Source organism: Rhinatrema bivittatum, chromosome 11 (genome assembly GCF_901001135.1).
Source record: "Rhinatrema bivittatum chromosome 11, aRhiBiv1.1, whole genome shotgun sequence".
In the NCBI taxonomy this organism is placed as follows: Eukaryota; Metazoa; Chordata; class Amphibia; order Gymnophiona; family Rhinatrematidae; genus Rhinatrema; species Rhinatrema bivittatum.
In genome coordinates this window covers 10,491,022-10,511,657 of record NC_042625.1, presented here as the reverse complement: position 1 = coordinate 10,511,657, position 20,636 = coordinate 10,491,022, and the positions used below count along the sequence as shown (strand labels likewise).

At 42.8% G+C, this 20,636-nt stretch overlaps 1 protein-coding gene across 2 annotated transcripts in view; it reads right to left on the bottom strand.

The window, feature by feature from the left end:
* Nucleotides 1-1,250: 1,250 nt before the first annotated feature.
* Nucleotides 1,251-20,636, bottom strand: part of TTC28 (tetratricopeptide repeat domain 28) — a 2,190,403-nt gene continuing 2,171,017 nt past the window's right edge. For both annotated transcript variants that reach the window (XM_029572102.1, XM_029572103.1), the window contains 2 exons: nucleotides 11,825-11,932; nucleotides 1,251-4,335 (listed from right to left, as the gene is read on the bottom strand). In XM_029572102.1, the coding sequence (XP_029427962.1) occupies nucleotides 2,735-4,335; nucleotides 11,825-11,932 (1,709 nt within the window). In that variant the 3' untranslated portion in view covers nucleotides 1,251-2,734. The remainder of the gene's footprint in view (nucleotides 4,336-11,824; nucleotides 11,933-20,636) is intronic.

Genomic DNA, 20,636 nt, shown 5'->3' with positions numbered 1-20,636 from the left:
TCCTCTGTTCCAGAAACTACTTTTTTTTTTTTTTTTAACAGGCAATCCCCAGTAGGGAAATGCATGTCCATCATCTGCTGGAGAAGGAGAATACTGGCGGGCTGTTGTTGGGGCAGAGCTATATATCCATCACATCAGCTTTTACTCCACCTCCATCTGCTAGTAGAGGTGCATAACACCCATTTGTGGGGATTGGCTGCCTGAGACCAGAGGAAACCAGGCATGTTTGTGGCACCCTAGGCCTGGAGTTACCTACTCCTAGTCTGTTCTTTATTTGGTGAAGGTCTATCCATGTTCTGTCTAGTTGATCAAGGTGAGGTATGTTGCTATTGCAGTGGTCAACCGGGTCCCTCAGGCCATACTAGCCAGTCATGTTTTTAGGATATCTACAATGAATATGAATGAGAGAGATTTACATGCAATAGTAGCAATGCATGCAAATCTATCTCATGCATATTCATTATGGATATCCTGAAAACCTGACTGGTTCGGTGTGCTCTGAAGCCTGGGTTGAGAAGCACTGCACTATTGTGCAGTAATCTGTAGCAGTCTAGGTTATTCTGTTTTCCCCATAGGAGGTATATATTTGTGTTCTAGGGTTGGTTGCAATATTTGTAATGCTATAATTTCATAGGCTATGTGACCAGTTGCAGGGAGTGGGGCCTTGGGTGATTACCCCTTCCCATCTCACCCCCAATGAGGGGTATAATGCATGTGAGGACAGGCACCTTTTTTCCATAAAAAAGCACATTGTTACCCGTAAAAGTTTATAACAAGTGCACTTGAATACTTATCCTTTGCTGTTGAACAAGATGCTGCCAAAATTCACCGACTCTGCTTTCAAAATTGTTCCTCATGTTCTCTATGGGTCTGAGGATAAGGTTCAGAAAAAGCTTATTTTTTTTGTTTTAAAATGATTTTATAGCTCAGATCTAGATGAGATATTACTGAACTGAAGGATTTGCATTCCATGAAGTATGTGATGACCTGTTAAGCAAAGATGTTGTGTGATCCATCTGGAGAGTGAAACATTTATTGTAGAGCTCATTAACAATACGGGACAGGCTGTTTTATTTATAAAGTGCACTAGTGATCATCTCAACTGTGCTCCCATATAACGTATAAAATGATTTTTTTTTTTAAACATAGCTTAGCACCCAATGGGTGAGCAGTGAAGGCCTGTAGCAAAGTTGAATATGTCACCAACAAGATTGTTTTAAAAACACTATTATAGTACAGGACACTTTATGAGAGAGAACTCATGCTTTAATAAACACTTAAATCACAAAGAAAGTAGGCCAAGTGCCATAGCAATTTCAATAAAAATATGAAATTCTTTTTACATGGTAAATTTCATAATATAAAAAAGTTTAATGCTGTCCTGGAAACACAGAGTTTAATTTACAAAAACAGTCCATGTAGGCCAAACATGGCGAAACACACTGCATACAAGGAAAGTTCTAAAGATCCTACTGCATGGTACAAGTGGCTGATAAAGTCTTCTCGGTGAATAATAGCCTTCATTACAGTAACTGGTGATTGTAGTTCTTTGGAAAGAACTCTGCATAACTTATGCACAACCGAGACAGATTAACAGATGGAGATAATAAAAAGGGCCCAGTTCACAAAACCACACGTGCAGCATTTTTTCTACCCAGCCCTCCCGCAATGCTAAATCCACATAAGTGAGATTTGCTTAAAACACAACTTCTCCCTTCCCCTCCCCCCCCCAAAAAAATAAAACAATAAAATTCCTATATCTTTTGCAAGTGATTTTCCCAGCTTGAATTGGCAGGATTTTATGTGAGTGGGTAACATTGTATCTTGGAACACAATAGATATTCCAATTCAATTAAACATCTGTAGCAGTGGCTGACAATATTCTTTTGTGGCACCTCATTTCTGTTCCAGCTTTAGGATGCAGAATTCGGGTGAGTGGCTATAGTGAAAATTGGTAACCGAAGGGCAAAGGTACACTATAATGTTCATGTGTGCCACGTCACAGTTTTCAGTATTTTAGCAATGGCCTCAATTAACACAACTTTTCTGTGCATTTACATTTGTAAAACTTCTCATTTTCTTAAAAAAAAAAAAAAAAAAAAAGCAATGCTTTATTTCTAAAAGAAATGCTTGCAAGGTTTAAATTAATTTGAACATGATATTCACCGTAATTACAAACATTTTAGTTTTAATTAATGTAGTTGGTTAGTGCTATAATAAGTTAATATCACATTTTGCTAATATCTTAGCAATATATTTTATAGTATTGACCTATTTTGCTTTCATTTTCTACCTAGATTAATCCCTAGAAACACAAATTATGCAGCCAATGTTTCTGAATAATTTCTTTTGGGAAAGCCATATCAATTTGATACTACCTTCTATATTCTAGATGTGTCCCACAGTTAAGATAAAAAGCAGCTTTAGGTTCCCTGGAACTGTTTAAAAAAATCATAAGGTTTTAAGGTTATGTGCATGACCTTTTTTGTGAATCTGGCCCAAAGTTTTGACTGTAACTGACACATTCATTTACTAAATGCCCACTGTCAAATAGCTTTCTTCATTGTACAAACATAGTTCCAAACATATCCTTTATACTATTCCATGAGGCTAGTCTTCTGTTTGACCCCTGCTTTTCAGTTAAGTTTAGTACTTGATCAATGCAGGTGGGCAGAAACAAATACTGAAGATTTATAGAAATGCAAATTGATTCATGTGGTGTAAAAAAGACACTTTAACACTTGGAAGAGGGGAAAAATCTTCCTGGGGAAAGGAACTTGTAACCATTGCCAGACGGTAGTCTCAGTGGGCGTAATGTTCCTGGAGTGCTGCTGGAAGATGTTAATTGAGCCGACGTTACTACGTTGGTACTTTCAGGGTGCTTATGCCCATTTGGAGGGTTCTTTTGAGGGGTAGCAAGCTGTTGCTGTACGGACAATTCTTTAAGTTCAACCGTATCAACATCTTCCTCCTTTTTGCTGTGACGTGGGGATAAATTTAGCAAACTCAGAACATCTCTCTTAGAAGTCATTGATCCTGGGGCTCCACGTAATATTTTCATTGGGCCTGAAGAGTGTGGAGGTGTATTAGTCCAAAACATCTTCAAATTATGGATGGCTTTTACTTTTTCGTCAATGGCAGCCATTTTTAACTTGTCGATATCTGGAGCATCAGCTGGGCTGGAACGAGCAGAGCCAGTAGAGGAATATGAGAGGGCTGGAGAGGGGGTACTTCCTGCTGGAGACTGGTGCCCTGAGCTTGGTGAGATATTATGAGGTGATTTGGAAATATGACTACTGTATGGAGAGCTAGGATACTTTAATTTGAAATGAGGAGATTCAGAACCTGGAGAGGGTTGGCTGCTGTGACCTGACTCTTCTTTGTTAGATGTCTCTGATATTGTAGGACTATTATATCCTGAACTCACTTTCTGAAGGGATGAACACCTTACCGGAGGCTTTGGTTTAACTGTAACTGGAGAGGGCAGACTTTTCTGGAGTGGTCTACTGAAAGCACTGGTTTCTGAGGATCTGAATAGAGAAGCACTGTTTGGTGTTGAAGAACCATCATTTGAATTAGTGCTTTTGATAATTTGACTTCCACTCCTTTGAAGACGTTCAACAGCAATGAGATGACTTTGAGTCTCTTCTAAAATTTTTTGTGCTAGCTCTTCAGGATCAAGCTTTGGATTATTTTCCTCTTGTGATTTGACTGTACTGTCAGTTTCAGTGCTAGATTGGTCAGATTCTCCAGTATCTGAGCTTGTAAGTTTTCCAACCTTTTGGAAAGGTGAATTTGGACTAGGAATAAGAATCATTTTAACTGGAGAGTTTGGTGTACTTATGCTGCCTTTAGGATTTACACAAACTTTAATCCCTCCGCCCACATCACCCTTGGACTGTTTGAGATCTGGTGAATATGTCGTGCTACTATTTTCTGAATAGTCTGTCAGTGCTTCATTGCTGATTATGGAAAATCCCTCATATTCTTCCTGTTCTTCTTTGTTAACTGAAACATGAGTTTGTGGAGAAGATCGGCTTCGTGGTACTGAGGGCCTAGGAGGGTAACTATGTTTAGGTCTTTCATAATCCTGACGTCCCCTTTGGCCTCCTTCTGACATGCTCTCTGACTTTGAGACAAAACTCATTGACGATGCAATAGAACTCAAGCTATAAACAGAAATAGCATCAGAAGCCATGCTGTCAGGACAAGTGGGAGAAAAAGGAGGGTTCTGGTACCCCATAGGCACTGGGTTGGAAATAGACTGAGCAGATGCCAAAGACTCCAAGGATGAGGAACTGTCAAGGCTAAGGCGTTTGGGCAATTCAGTAGAGTCTACAAAAAAGAAGAAAACAATACAACTGTTAGTAAAACTTTGATCTTTTTGTACTATTTGTTTTCCTTTTCAACACTGTGGTATGTGTGTGTAATAAGTAGAAGTTTTTGTTAATGATATATAGATAATATACCAACTCTTAAATTCTGAGTCATGGTGCAGTTAATCAGGAGGAATATGCACAATCAGATGGTGGCATTTTCTGTCACTGGAAAGTAGGTTGAGACCTGCATGAAGTGTGCAGTACACAACCACCTAATCTATATTTGTTTTCTTGTTAATTGCATTTATGAAATATTTTCACCTATTCCGCATAACTCTTTGAAATCAATTAAACACCAAATCATCTATCAAATTTAATAGCTGTTAATTTAAATACAATGATCCCCCTTATCATACAGAAAATTGAAGATAACATATTTTCTGTTAAAGGATATATGGAAGTACATAAAACATTACATATGGCATACTGGGTCAGACCAAGGGTCCATCAAATCCAGTATTCTGTTTTCAACAGTGGCCAATCCAAGACAAAAGTACCTGGCATGTACCCAACATTAAATAGATCTCAAGCTACTATTCCTTACTGATTAATAGCAGTTCATGGATTTTTCCTTTAGGAACTTATCCAAAGCTTTTTTAAACCTAGTTATGCTAACTGATGTAACCACATCCTCTGGCAATGAATTCCAGAGCATAAATATGCACTGAGCGAAAAATAATTTTCTTCAGTTTGTTTTAAATGAGCTACTTGCTAATTTCATGGAGTGTCCTCTAGTCCTTCTATTATCTGAGAGAGTTAATAACCAATTTACATTAACCTGTTCAAGTCCTTTCATGATTTTGTAAACCTCTATCATATCCCCCTCATCAGTCTCTTCTCCAAACTGAACAGCCCTAACCTCTTTAGCCTTTCCTCACAGGGGAGCCGTTCCATACCCCTTATCATTTTGGTTGCTCTTCTCTGCACTTTCTCCAATGCAACTATCAGAACTGCACACAGTATTCCAGGTGCGGTCTCACTATGGAGTGATACAGAGGCATTATGATAGTCTCCATTTTATTTGCCATTCCCTTCCTAATAATTCCTAATAATTCCTAACATTCTTTTTGCTTTTAGGACCACCAAAGCACACTGAGCCAACAATTTCAATGTATTGTCCACTATGATCTCTTTCCTGGGTGGTAACTCCTAAGATAGAACCTAACATTGCGTAACTACAGAAAGGGTTATTTTTCCCTATATGCATCACCTTGCATTTGTCCACATTAAATTTTATCTGCCATTTGGAAGCCAAATCTTCCAGTCTCACAAGGTCCTCCTGCAATTTATCACAATCCGCTTGAGATTTAACTACCTGCATAATTTTTGCCATCCGCAAACCTGATCATCTCACATTTCCAGAACATTTATAAATATATTAAAAAGCACTGGTCCAAGTACAGATCCCTGAGGCACTCCACTGTTTACCCTTTTCCACAGTGAAAACAGACATTTAATCTTACTCTGTTTCCTGTCTTTTAACCAGTTTGCAATCCACAAAAGGAATTCACTTCCTATCCCATGACTTTTTTAGTTTTCTTAGAAGCCTCTCATGAGGGACTTTGTCGAATGCCTTCTGAAAATCCAAATACACCACACATCTACTGGCTCACCTTTGTCCACATGTTTATTCACCATTCAAAAAAAAGTATATTTGAGAGGCAAAACTTCCCTTAGGAATATTCATGCTGGCTGTTTTTCATTAAACTGTGTCTAAATGTTTTGTGATTTTATTCTTTATAACAGTTTCAATGATTTTTCAGGGCACTGAAGTCTGGCAAACTGGTCTATAGTTTCCCAGATCACCCCTGGAGCCCTTTTTATGTTATGTGAGCGGGAGGCCTTGGAAGGCCTTGCATTCTGTTATGAAAAGGGTTTTTCGTGTGCCCTTGGGCCTCGGCCCGACCCCAGACGAATCTAGGACCGAACTGAGGGTTGGCGGTGTGTCCCAGCATGGCGGAGACAAGGTCTTACCCTCTGCCGGACCTGCATGCTCCCGGAGCCAACAAGTTGATGTTGGTAGATGAACAGTCCTCCGACCGTTCCCAGCCCTTTCGGACCTGCCACATAGGATCGGCATTGAGCAGCAGGCTGGACTGAAGATGAGGGCAGATGGAGGCCTTGTGACACAAAGACTTTGGTCTAGGACTTAGGCGAAGACATCACAGATGAGGGCTGATGCGAAGACATCACAGAAGAGGCAAGGAACTTGGAAGTCGAGACGAGAAGCTGGGAAGGTTAGACATTGGCACTGTCTCTTAGGGCACCCTACACAGTCTACCCGTGGGACTGGTCACGGACCACCCTGTCCCACTGTTCGCCCTACACAGCCTGAGGAGGCTGGTCATGGACCATGCAGAGAGTGGGATGAGCACAGGAAGGAATCCAGCCGAGGCGAGACTCCGATGATGGAGCCGGTGTCATCCGGAGACCCACAGGAGCTGGCAGATCATGAAGGCTCAGGAGCACAGGAAACGAATCCAGCTGCAGGCAACTCCAATGACAGAGACGTGTCACCTGGAGAACCATGGAGCTGGCAGGACAAGAAGGCTCAAGAGCGCAGGAGAACTTGGAAGGCACTGGAGAAGAACATCAGGAAACCTGGAACATCAGGAAGCAAGACATCGGGAGACCTGGACGAGGACCTCAGGAGACGAAGACATGGAACACAGGAAGCAGCGAGACATGGAGCTCCAACGATGAACAAGAAGGATCTGACTGAGCGCTGGAAGATAGGGACTTCCAAGAGCGAAGTAACTCCGATACAAGGCAATGGTGAAATGCAGGAGCAGCCCTTTTATAGGGCTGACACAGGAAACAGTCCTTAGGTGGGGACCAGGGCATATCTGGCCATGGGCCCTTTAAATCTTGCAAGGAAGTGCGGCCACGCGCTTAAGGACAGGAACAGGAAGCTGTGCAGGACCGTGGACAGTGGCCCTGCACCGACGTCGACGTGGCAAAGGCAGGGCTGGGTCGAGGAGCAGGCCCCGACATCAGCAGCAGCTCCTGCCACGGCAGGAGGACCCGAGGGCGGCTCTGGCCGCCAGGCATGCCCGGGGCAGCGGCCTCCAGCCGTGAGGATAACGCTGAGGTCGGCTGCGGCTCCAGCCGCGAGAAGCATGGCAGCAGGCTCGCCGTGCTGGAGAGGCAGGCCGCAACTCCTGCTGCGGTGAAGCAGGACACGATGGGCGGCCTCTGGGCCGCAAGAGGCAAACTGAGTCCGCGGCACCGGCCGCGGGGGAGGCTCAACGTCGGCGGCATCCGGCCGCATCAGGAAAGCAGCAGAGGTGAGGAGCCTGCTCGCGGAGGAAGCCCGCGGGCAGGATTCATGACATTTTAATTATCAGGGTTACATTGGCCACCTTCCAGTCTTCAGGTACAACGGATGATTTTAATGATAGGTTACAAATTAATTGTAATAGATCTGAAATGTCATTTTTTAGTTCTTTCAGAACCTTGGGGTGTATACCATCCAATCCAGGTGATTTACTACTCTTCAGTTTGTCAATCTGGCCTATCACATCTTTTAGGTGCACCATGATTTGGATCAGTTTATCTGAATTGTCATCCTTGAAAACCATCTCCAGAACAGATATTTCCCTAACATCCTCTTTAGTAAACACTGAAGCAAAGAATTTGTTTAATCTTTCCACAATGGCCTTATCTTTCCTAAGTGCCCCTTTAACCCCTCGATTATCTAAAGGTCCAACCAACTCCCTCGCAGGCTTTCTGCTTCAGAAATATTTTTAGAAGTTTTTATGATGAGTTTTTGCCTCTATGGCCAATTTTTTTTCAAATTCTCTCTTAGATTGTCTTATTATCAATGTCTTCTGATGGATCCTTCTTCCAGTTTTTGAGTGAAAATCTTTTGGCTAAAATAGCCTCTTTCACCTCACTTTTTAGCCATGCCGGTAATCGTTTGACTTTCCTTCCACCTTTCTTAATGCGTGGAATACATCTGGACTGTGCGTCTGTGATGGTATTTTTTTTTTAACAATGTCCATGCCTTTTGCACACTCTTAACCTTTATAACTGCACCTTTCATTTTTTAAACTATTTTTCTCATTTTATCAAGGTTTCCATTTTGAAAGTTTAGTGCTAGAGCAGTAGATTTACTTACTGCCCCCTTCCAGTCATTAATTCAAATTTGATCACATTATGATCACTATTGCCAAGCACCCCACCATCATCATCTCTCTCACTAAATCCTGCACTCCACTGAGAATTAGATCTAAAATTCTTCACTCTTGCGTCGGTTCCTGAACCAGTTACTCCATACAACTGTCATTTATTCCATCCAGGAGCTTTATCTCTCTAGCATGTCCTGATGTTACACTTACCCAGTCAATATTGGAGTAATCAAAATCTCCCATTATTACTGCACAACCAATTTGTTTAGCTTCCCTAATTTCTCTTAGTATTTCACTGTTCGTCTCATAATTTTGGCCAGATGGACGGTAGTATACTCCTATTGCTATATTCTTGTTATGATTTTGAGGTGTTAGAGTAGATTCTTGGGTACTGCGGTGATGGACACACCCACTGGGAGGAGCCCCATGAGGAGCCGCAGTACTAGGCTAGACTCTATACGCAGACACAGAGAATTTGTATTTATTATACAGCTCGGTGGTACAGCCCAGGAGGGGCAACAGTGAGGTAACTTAGTAGAAGCAGTCCAGGGCTCCTCAGCAGAGGAGACCAGTCCCACACTCGAGTAGATGGTAGGCAGAGCAGGGTAGTAGAGGAAAGTCCCGGATGCAGACTCTGAGCGCTGAAGCTGGAGATGAGACAGACTGATAAGGTTAGTTACTCACTGAAGTGGATAGCTGTATTGATGAAGATCCTGGTAGGCAGAAGTAGATCAGTAAGGCACCAGAGTAGGAAGAGCAAGCCCTTGAGGAGCGAGTACCCGATATACCAGATAGCATAAGGGCCCCCAAGGAACCGGTACCCAGGTTAGCAATGAATTACCCCGAAGGGCAGAGAGAAAGCTTCCTGCGGCAGCTAGGAAGCAGCAGAGCAGCTTAGACCAGAGGCAGTCCAATCCAATCCTTGCTAACTCAGTTTGTTAGCAAATGAAGGACAGGCTAAATACCCGGATGTCGTGACGTCACTCTGAGGGGACTCCCCTGAGGTTCCCGCCATGATGTGGATAAAGACGTGGGTGGCGTGTGCACACACACCCTAGGAGGCCCTCAGAACATCCATGGCAAACACCGTCGCTGTTGCTGATCCGGGGACACCGGAGAGAGCAGCATGAAGGCGCTGCAGCAGCCACCTTCCCAAGGCTTGAGGAGAGAGAAGGAAGAAAGGTGAGGCACAGAGGTCGAAGCCATCTGAGACCGACGGATGCAAGAATTCTTCCTCAAGACACAAGGGATTTCTACCCATAAAGATTTGATTATGCATTTAGTCTCTTGCAGGATTCTTTATCTGTCGGACTCTATTCCATCCCGGACATATAGTGCCACCAAGATGCTCCTCTCTATGATTGCAGAGTAAAGAACAAGATTAACTTGCTAGAAAGGGAGACAAAGTATACCCATAGCATGAATACTTTTAGGCACAAGGAACTTTTATAATGGTATGTGTTCAACCAAAGTTCTAGGAATATGCTGAAAACTTTATATATAGAACACAGATATTCTGTTAAGTCATTTCTGTTTTATTCCTAGTCATAGATCTTATGTTCTGCAGGCACATATTGAAGTCATTAAGCATGTGGATTTGAGGGCAAGGGAAGCAACATCAGAATATTTCATTATACAAAGGGTGGTAGATACAGTTAATGGCCTCCCAGGGAATTGGTGGAAATAAAAACAGTAATGGAATTCAAGAAAGCCAGGGATAATCAAAAAGGAAGTAAGGGGGAAGCCAGATATCAACTAGGATCATCAGTTTACACCAAGAATGAAACCTGGCAGACTAGCTGGGCCTAATGGCCCTTGTCTGCTGCCATATACTTGTGCTGTGTGCAAACGTTCCTAGTCTGGTTATATTTCAGGACTTAAAGGTAGATTTTAAAAAGCCTTGCGCTTGCAAAAATGGCCACATATGCGCATAAGTGGGCCACACGGGAGCTACGTGAATTTTAAATAGCTGGGAAGGGCGCGCCTATATTGAGGTACGTGTGCCCAGAAAAAGTAGGCAGAAAAGGGGCAGGGCATGGGTGTTCCCAGCAATGACGCGCGTAACTCCAAATTTTCCTGAGTCTGGCGAACATGGGGGGGAGCGAGGGGGAGAGAGCCTCTTTATAGGGCTCAGTCTGATATTCTATATATAGACCACTGTAAGGAGGCTCTTAGATTCAGAGTGAGTTTTCAGGACGTGGGTTGGGGTTGGGTAGGTGGTGTTAGACACATTCAGAGGTATCCATTGTAAAATTGGCATCATTAAAGAATTTTAGACCTTATAAGGGATGAAAATGAGTTGATTTGTACAATGCAGCTAGCAGACTGCAGTGTACAAATCAACTCCTCTTTTTAGAATTTTCATCACTTATAAGGTCAAAAAATCTTTGATGACAATTTTACAATGGATACCTCTGAATGTGTCTGTAACACCAACCCCTAACCCCAACCCACCTTCTGAAAACTCAACCCGAATCTAAGAGCCCCCTTACAATGGTCCATATATAAAGTAGCAGTCTGAGCCCTATAAAGAGGCTCTTTCGCTCTTTCTCTCGATGTTCACCAGACTCCTGCACCTAACAAGGAGCTGTAGCAAAGTGGCGCGCATACAGCTGCAGACATGCACACATGAGTATTCTATAACCTACACGCATTTTCGTGTGCGGCGAGATACGCACATTTATGGCTGCATGCACGGCCCTTATTAAATCTATCCTTTAGGTTTTATTCAAAGCATCCATCTTAGTAAAGATAACTAATTTTCAAAAGTTTCCTTAAAAATTAGGAATTCAGAAGACAAAGCTCAAAGGGATTTACCCAAGTAGGTCTCCTGCTTGCACACCATCTCCCTTACAAATGTTCACAGCGCACAAACCTTTAGCTGCTTGAAACGAAGCATTCCTTGTGGGCGTGCTTAGGTCAGGGGAGCAAGCGCAAACCCATTTATGTTTTCAAAGATAGGCACATAATTTGTTGGCATTTTCATTTGAAGATTAGCTGCCACGTTTGCGGATTCTCAATTATCTGCCTACTTTGCAGGTACATGGGTTATTGAAAATTACCCCCTTTATGTATAATCAGCAAAATAATGTTTTTGTTGATGTCTGTTACTATAATTAAAAAAATTACAGAACTTAGAAAGACATTACATTTTTCTACAGTATTCGTTTTTGTGGGTGCCCAGCCCTGTTATAATACAGCTTTAACATAATTGGTGAAATATGCATAAGTCTACAGTTTCCCCTAAATTCTGAACCGTTGCCGCTACCTTTGAATATGAGAGATGATGATTGATACCGATAATGGCAGTCTTACCAAAGAGCGCTAAGAGAGCTTGAAGAGCAAAGTGCATAGTCCTTCTATTAGCCTGTTTGCCTGTTTTCAGGATTACCTCCTCCTGGCCAACTTCACATAAATCAAAACCTAGAGTAAAAAGCAGATGAGAAAAATAGTTTTAATAATTTAAAATACAGCGTACTTAAAATGTCTATAAACTCTCTAGTGTTTTCCAACAAAAAACCTGTATTCATTCAATAAATGGTCATATAAAAATGAATTTTAAATATTTGTAATCTGCTGTATCTCTAAAATCCTTTATCCAGGACTTTAACAAGTATATTAAACTTAAAGGTCAGATTCTTTAAATTCATGCCAGCAGATGTTCTCAGTCGACGAGGAGGCAGGAATCCGCCTTAGCACGTGGGCGATGTCATCCGGCAGCGCAGCCATGCACCCAGCTCCCCCAGTTCTCCGGAGTGCACTCTGCCTCATGAATTCCTCGCTCTTTCTTCATCTGAGCTACCACAGGGATGTCTTTCCAGTCTTGCTACAACATTTTTTAGGCCTTGAATTCACGTTTGCACATCTTTTTCACTTATCGATGCCTTGGCAGTCCCTCAACAGAACATTTTAGTTTTACAAAAAAAAAAAAAAAAGAAGAAAATGGATCGGGGCGGGGGGGGGGGGGGGGGCAACCAAGCTCTGCCCCAACTCCACCCCCAGCTCCGCCCCACTGCCAATTTTTTTTACTTTATATTTATAATTAATATCATTCTTATGTACATTCTTTGCATAAATCATAGATTAGAATTATTCATTCCCAGACCTACCAATACAATAATTTATGCTATCAAACTGCTACGGTCTTCTTTCTGCTTGCTGGCAGGGATGGCCTGCCCCTAAGAAAAATAGCATTACTAATAGAAATGTCAGTATTAAGCAACTACTTTGTACTGTGCATGGGCAGAGAGAAGATAGAGTATCAAGAGATGTAATCAGAAACCAAGAAAATGTGGCCTACAGTTATCGAAACAGTCCTAATTGTTTGGGCACCACTTAACTGCTTAAAAAGAACACCCAAGCTCACCTTGAAATGTCACCCCAGCATTTGCCTCTTGGGGAAGTGGGAGATGATGAATGGTGAGGGCTTGTGTGTGCTGAGCTCTCTTAGGGTCAATGCAAACGTATTAGGCACCCTAGGTGAATCTTACAGTCTTGTTCTCCCCACCCAACACACACAATAATTATGCATTTATAATAAGATTTTACATGAAAAAGAGCATTCAAAGTACTGTCTTCTGAGATCAAAGTATAATTTATGTAACCCCCCCCAGGTGGGGTCCACCTTCCCAGTCTGGGAGTGCTAGGTATTCTCCAGGGCCGAGAGCTGGGGGCAGGGCCAATGCCTGGCCGAGAACATGCCAAGCACATGAAACCCTCTCCAGTCTCTAACTGTGTTCCAAAGAAAAGAGAGTTTAATTTAAAGTCTTCAGCATTAAACATAGTGACAGTCAAGTAGATGCAGGTAGAAGAAGAACAACTTAAATGAAATCACAGTTCAAAGAAAGCTTTAGTCCTCTCTTCACAAAACTCCCTTTATGAAGATGGTTTCTTGGTGTAGCAATACAAGGTCTCCAGTAACTTTGTTACTTTCTCCCTCCTTTGTCCCCTGTTGCAAACCCAGGCTAGTATTTTCTTCTACTCCTCACCAAATAGATGGTTACTCACTGGAGCTTCTCTTCAGCTACAGGAGAACCCGTCAGAAATGTCTTCAAGCCCAAGGCAGGTACTCTCTGGCTCAGTGTAGGGTCCTAATTCAGCAGAGTCCTTACCCCAGTAAGTCTAGGGGTAACCTCCAGCCTCTGAGCAGTCTCTCACACTTTTTCTTAGGCATCTAGGGATTTAAGTGGAAAATCCCCAGCCTCTCTTCTGGCATCCCTGCAGAGGCTCTCAGCTTTAACCAATTTCTTCCAGTGGAATCTCAAACAGCCCCTGACTCATGACAGTCGGGCTTTTTATTATCTCTCCTCATTACCAGGCCCTTGGGGGGAGGTACCCCTTGTCTGTCAGAGAGGTGAGTGACCACCCTTGACCTCCAGCCTCCCTGCACTTCCAGCAGATGTTTACTTAGAGATCAAAAGATTTCTAGCACACAGGCCTCCCTGCAAAAGGAAACCTCTCCTTCAGCTGCACTCCTGCTAACATATTCAGCTTCTATACACCTCTCTGTGGCATAGGGGCCACACTTACAACATGTATATTATATTTACATACACTGCTGTGGGTCCAACAAGGAAACCCTGCAAGAGACACTTGGAACCCATATGGTATCAGGCCTAGAGTAAAATGTGTTGGGTTTGGCGCTTGGCCCTCACAAAGCCACAAGTATACTGTAAACTAAACCTCACATACCAAAACAACAACACTAACTGCCAGCATTCAAACAGTACGAACCCTACCCATGAGAATGCAACACTGCAAATATTACTCCAGGCCTTAAAACACCAATACACATCCTATTAGGAAAACAGGTCAGGTTCCTATAAATCGCTACATAGAAACTACACAGTGGGAGAATTCCTCACCTCGGTCACTCATGCAGAGCACAAACAGATCCGCACCAAATACAGAATAAAGAGACCATAAAGTACAAACAGAAACATGCAAAAAATGAACCAGAAACTGCAACAAGCCAGAGTCTGCAGTGCAAAAATGGAAAAACAGAAACATCAACATTCCTCATAAACATCAAATAATACTTCTAGATAAGTAGGGAGCCCAATGTAAATTTAGAAGGGCAGGGAGGAGCAGTCGGTGCCACCAGCCTGAATTTTAGGGGGGGGGGACATGGCTCCTGTGGCCCCACCTTCTGCTGCTTATGAAATGGAGAAACCTGAGGCCAAAAAGCCTGCGGTTAGAGGGTTTAAGGCTGCAAGTTAGGCATCGCATATCCATCAAAGGCAACCATTCTGTCTGTTATGACTGCCTGGACCTGGATCATGGTGCTTCCAAATGTCCCAGTTGTTGTCTGCTGTCCCTGAGGCACAACAATACCACAGCTGGAAGAGGGAGACACTGTGGAAGGTGCCACTTGGTAAGAGCCCAAAGCCTCAGCACAAGGGTGGGCAGTGGAGCTGCTCTTCCTCCTGGAATGAGGCATCTTTGGACTCTCAATGCCAGAAGAAGCTGAGGTGTGATTTGACTCTTTCTCCCCTGCAAGTCAGGGAAGTATCTGCTACAGGTCAGGAGTTGAGTGAGGCATGAAAGACGATAGCACCAGATGAGGCTCCAATGCTTACATGGTGTGAGGGATCACCTCTAAGGCTTTCTCCTTCAGCACCAAAGAAGCCAATACTCTCAGTGTGCGGCTGCGCCAGGGTGGGCCCTCCTCATTGCTGATCGGGGATATTGCTTCCTCATCCTTTCTGGTACAGAAAACCCTCATGGTGTCAAACCATTTGTTCTACTAAGACCCAGTACCATCCATCTCAGCATGGAGCATGCCAGGTGCATTTCAGGATGCAGTCAACTTTGGAGTGGAACACTAGAGTTTGTGTCAGAATGGAGCATCTCGGCACAGTGATAAGCATCCTTCATTTATGGCATTGGGAGTGGCTCTACTGGTGTCATAGATCAGATCTGGTGCCAATTAGTTGGACACATCGGTGCAGCTAGTGCAAAGTGCATCAGAACCTGTGCTTTTGTGGTTGCAACTACTGTACATCTGAGTTCCAATTCAGTGCCAGAAGTGGGTAGTGACTCTTAGGATGAGTTGATATGAGTGTCTGAAGAGGATGTCTCTCCTCCAACCAGGGCCGGTGCATGAGGATTAGGCACCCTAGGTGAACCTTTTGTCTTGCACCTCTAACCCCCCATCTCGACCCCGACTCTTACCTCATTCTCTATCACGCCCGCTGAGTTTTCTGGGCTGCGAGCAGGTTGGGCGCTGCTCGTAGCCCGCCAAATCTCCATTCCTCCTTGCCACTGCTTGCGGCCCCTTATGGCTTGCTTGCGCCCAGTGGTGTACCAAGGATCTCCGGTGCTCGGGGGCCAGTGCATTTGTGTGCTTCTCCAGCACCGCCCCAATCCTTCTTGCACTAATGCTTAAAGCCACAGAAAATAAGTGGCGACTCTAGACAGAAAAATGGGGGGGGGGAAGCCAAAATGACATTACCACCATAGCATGGCCCCCTGCTTTAAAATTGGCTATAAAAAAGTCTTAAGAAAGTCTAAAGGGTCTTCTGCGTAATTTAAAAAAGCTGGCCAGTTTCACACTTCTAGAAAAACTGCTATTAAAATTATTTGACAGGTTCATTCAACTAATTTTATGTGGCTAAGAGAGTTAAGTCTGGAATGTACACCCTGGAGGAAAGGAGGAGCAGAGGTGATATGATACAGACTTTCAGATACTTGAAAGGTTTTAATGATCCAAAGATAATGATAAACCTTTTCCGTTGGAAAAAAATCAGCAGAACCAGGGGTCACAATTTAGAACTCCAGGGAGGAAGACTCAGAACCAATGTCAGGAATTATTTCTTCATGGAGAGGGTGGTGGATGCCTGGAATGCCCTTCCGGAGGAAGTGGTGAAGACCAAAACTGTGAAGGACTTCAAAGGGGCGTGGGATAAACACTGTGGATCCATAAAGTCTAGAGGATGTGAATGAAGAGCGGGTGGCTTGCGGGAATGACGGCTACTACCTGGAGATAATACCCTTATTCAATAAGCATACACACGGTTAATGCGACTCCAACATTGCTCTAAGCTTCAACAGCAAGAGGAAATGTGGAAAAAAGGATTTGCATTCACAAAAAAGCAGGGAGTAGTTTGCTTGTTACGGCGGTTATTACCCCAAACCAAATAAGCCTTTTTCCTTCAGCAGATTTATCCATCTCAGGAATATGGCCATAGGCTCTACACTCATGGTACTTTTTAATCCCAAAGAACTCAGGGATTTATGGAAGCTAAAAAATTGTTGCTTCAAGGGAGGTTTAAGATAAACTCTCTCCAGATGATTCTACCTATTCTACCCCAATCATGTATCCCACCTAGTTAATTATTACTTGTTTAATCTACCCTATTATTTGTATGTTATTGTTATTTTTATTATTATTATTACTGTTCCTCTTATAATCATGTGATAATTGTAAAGCCTGTTGCTAAGTTTTGTTCTCTGTAAACCGACGAGATGTTCCCAACGTTCGTCGGTATATAAAAGATATTAAATAAATAAAATAAAAATAAATACCTTTCTTTCAGATGAAAAATTGGATGTGGGCTCTGCAACTGAAAGATACTTATGCGTACATTCCCATTCACCCTGCTATCGAAAGTTCCTCAGGATCATGATGAAAGACTTGTAAGCACCTTGTACTGGTAGTGCATTTGGCCTCTTGGTAGCCCCAAGTGTGTTCACAAAATGTCTCACAGTCATAGCTGCACAGCTTCATTGGCAGGGAGTCTGAATGTTCTCATACCTAGACAATTGATTGCTGATGGGTCCATCTCCAGTGGGAGTACTCATACATAAGAACATAAGGCTTGCCATACTGAGTCCAACCAAGGATCCATCAAGCATCCCAAGAATAAGCAGTGGATTTCTAAAACTCTACCTTAATAATGGTTAATGGACTTTTCCTCCAGGAACTTTTCCAAACTTTTTTTAAATGCAGCTACACTAATAGCTTTCACCACATCCTCTAGCAATAAATTCCAAATTTTAATTATTGGGGCAGATTTTATAAAACTATGTGCGCGCGAACTTTTGTTCGCGCACCAGGCGCAAACAAAGGTATGCCGGATTTCAATACATACGCGCGTAGCCACGCGTATCTGTTAAAATCCGGGGTCAGCGCGCACAAGGCCGCCCAAAATCGGCAGCCTGCGCGCACCGAGCCGCACAGCCTGCCTCCGTTCCCTCCGAGGCCGCTCCAAAATCAGAGCGGCCTCGGAGGGAACTTTCCTTCCACCCCCCCCCCCCCCCGCACCTTCCCCTCCCTAACCCACACCCCCCCCGGCCCTATCTACCCCCCCCACCTTTAATCCAAAAGTTACGCCTGCCCGAGGCAGGCATAACTTGCGCGCGCTGGGCCAGCTGCCGGCGCGCCGGCCGCAACACGCACCCCGATGACGCTCCAGCCGCGACACATCCCCGACATGCGTCCCGGGGCTTTGCGTGCGCCGGCAGCCTATGCAAGATAGGCTCGGCGCACGCAGGGGGGGTTTGGGGTAGGTTTTCGGGGGTTATGCGCATAACCCTTTGAAAATCTACCCCTATGTGTTGAGTAAAAAAACATTTTCTCTTATTAGTTTTAAATGTATTTCCTAGTAACTTCATTGTGTGTCCCCTGCTCTTTGTACTTTTCGAAAGAGTAAACAACTGATTAACATTACTCATTCCATTCCACTCATTATTTTATAGAACTCTGTCATATCTTCCTTCAGCCATCTCTTCTCCAAGTTGAACAGTCCTAACCTCTTTATCCTTTCTTCACAGAGGAAATGTTCCATCCCCTTTATCAGCTTGGTCACCCTTCTCTGTACCTTTTCTAATTCTGCTATATCTTTCTTGAGATGTGGTGATCAGAACTGCACACAATACTCAAGATGAGGTCTCACCATGGAGCGATACAGAGGCATTATGATAGTCACTGTTTTATTCTCCATTCCTTTCCTAATAATCCCTAGCATTCTATTTGCTTTCTTGGCTGCTGCACACTGAGCAGAAGATTTGAATGTGTTTTCAACAATGATACTTAGGATCTTTTTCCTGAGTGGTGACTCCTAATGTGGAACCTTGCATTTTGAAGCTATAATTTGAGTTACTCTTCCCTAAGTACATTATTTTGCACTTGTCTACATTATATTTAATTTGCCATTTACATGCCCAGTCTCCCAGTTTTGCAATGTACTCTTACAATTTCTCACAATCCTTTTGTGATTTGCAACTTTGAATATTAATATGTCATCTGCAAATTTGATCACCTCACTTGTTGTTCCCATTTCAAGGACATTTATAAATATATTAAAAACAGAATCCAGGGGCACTCCACTATTCAACTCTCTGTTTTCTATCTTTTAACCAGTTGGCAATCCACAATAGGACACTGCCCCCTATTCCATGACTTTTTAATTTCCTAAAAAGTCTCTCATGAGGGATTTTGTCAAATGTTTTCTGGAAATCCAGATACATTATATTAACTGGCTCACCTTCATCTACATTTATTTATTTATTTATTTAAGGCTTTTTTTTATACCGATAACTGTTTGCACATCATATCTGTTTACATAGAACTGGGTGATTAAATAATGTAAGATAAACATTTACATGGAATGGTTTGTAACATAAGATAAGAAGGTACATAACTATAAAAGTAATAATAAATATTAATACTTAGAAAACGAGAAAGATGTAAAATTTCCATTGAGGAATGTTTATTTATGCCCTCAAAAAAATTAGCAAATTTGAGGTAAGACTTCCCTTGCCTAAATCCATGTTGGCTTTGCCCCATTAAACTATGCTTATCTATATGTTCAAGATTTTTGTTCTTTATTATGATAGTGTCTACTATTTTGCCTGGCACAAACGTCAGATTCACTGGCCTGTAATTTCCTGGATCATCCTTTGATCTCTTTTTAAAAATTGGCATTACATTGGCAACCCTCAAGCCTTCAGAACCATAGATATAAAAACATAAGAAACTGCTGTGCTGGGTCAGACCAAGGGTCCATCAAGCCCAGCATCCTGTTTCCAACAGAGGCCAAACTAGGCCACAAGAACCTGGCAATTACCCAAATACTAAGTCTATTCCATGTTACCATTGCTACTATTGCAACAGTTTCCAAATTTACAATAGGGTCCACAATTTCATTTCTCAGTTCTTGCAGCACTCTGTGGTTCAGATGATTTGCTGCTCTTTAATTTGTCAATTTGCCCTAGTACATCTACCAGGTTCACTGATATTTATTTCAGTTCCTCTGAATACTGTGTACAATTCTGGTTGCCGCATCTCAAAAAAGATATAGTTGCGATGGAGAAGGTACAGAGAAGGGCAACCAAAATGATAAAGGGGATGGAACAGCTCCCCTATGAGGAAAGGCTGAAGAGGTTAGGGCTGTTCAGCTTGGAGAAGAGACGGCTGAGGGGGGATATGATAGAGGTCTTTAAGATCATGAGAGGTCTTGAACGAGTAGATGTGACTCGGTTATTTACACTTTCGAATAATAGAAGGACTAGGGGGCATTCCATGAAGTTAGCAAGTAACACATTTAAGACTAATCGGAGAAAATTCTTTTTCACTCAACGCACAATAAAGCTCTGGAATTTGTTGTCAGAGGATGTGGTTAGTGCAGTTAGTGTAGCTGTGTTTAAAAAAGGATTGGATAAGTTCTTGGAGGAGAAGTACATTACCTGCTATTAAGTTCACTTAGATAATAGCCACTGCCATTGCAAAGCCAAAGGGTATAACTAAATACTCTTAATGCTCATTGCAAGTGTTAATAACTGTTTTCCACTCATCGCCAGTCTTAATTTGGACAGGTTATATGCTCCCCTGAGGTCTAGTTTGGTGAAGATCCTTGATCCTTGGAGGCAGTCAGAGATTTCTAATATTAATGGCAATGGGTAGCGGTCCTTGTTAGTGATGGTGTTTAATCCGTGAGCTGTCCTTTGCCACAAAGAAAAACCTACTTCCCGCTGGGGAGGAAGAAGGTCAAATAAAGCCCTGTTCCAGGTTTCCTAGATATAATCTGACATGGCTTGAGTCTTGGGGAGTGACAAGTAGTAAACCCTTCCCTGAGCAAGCTTTGTATCCAGGAAGAGTTCGGTTCTGCAGTCATATGAGTGGAGA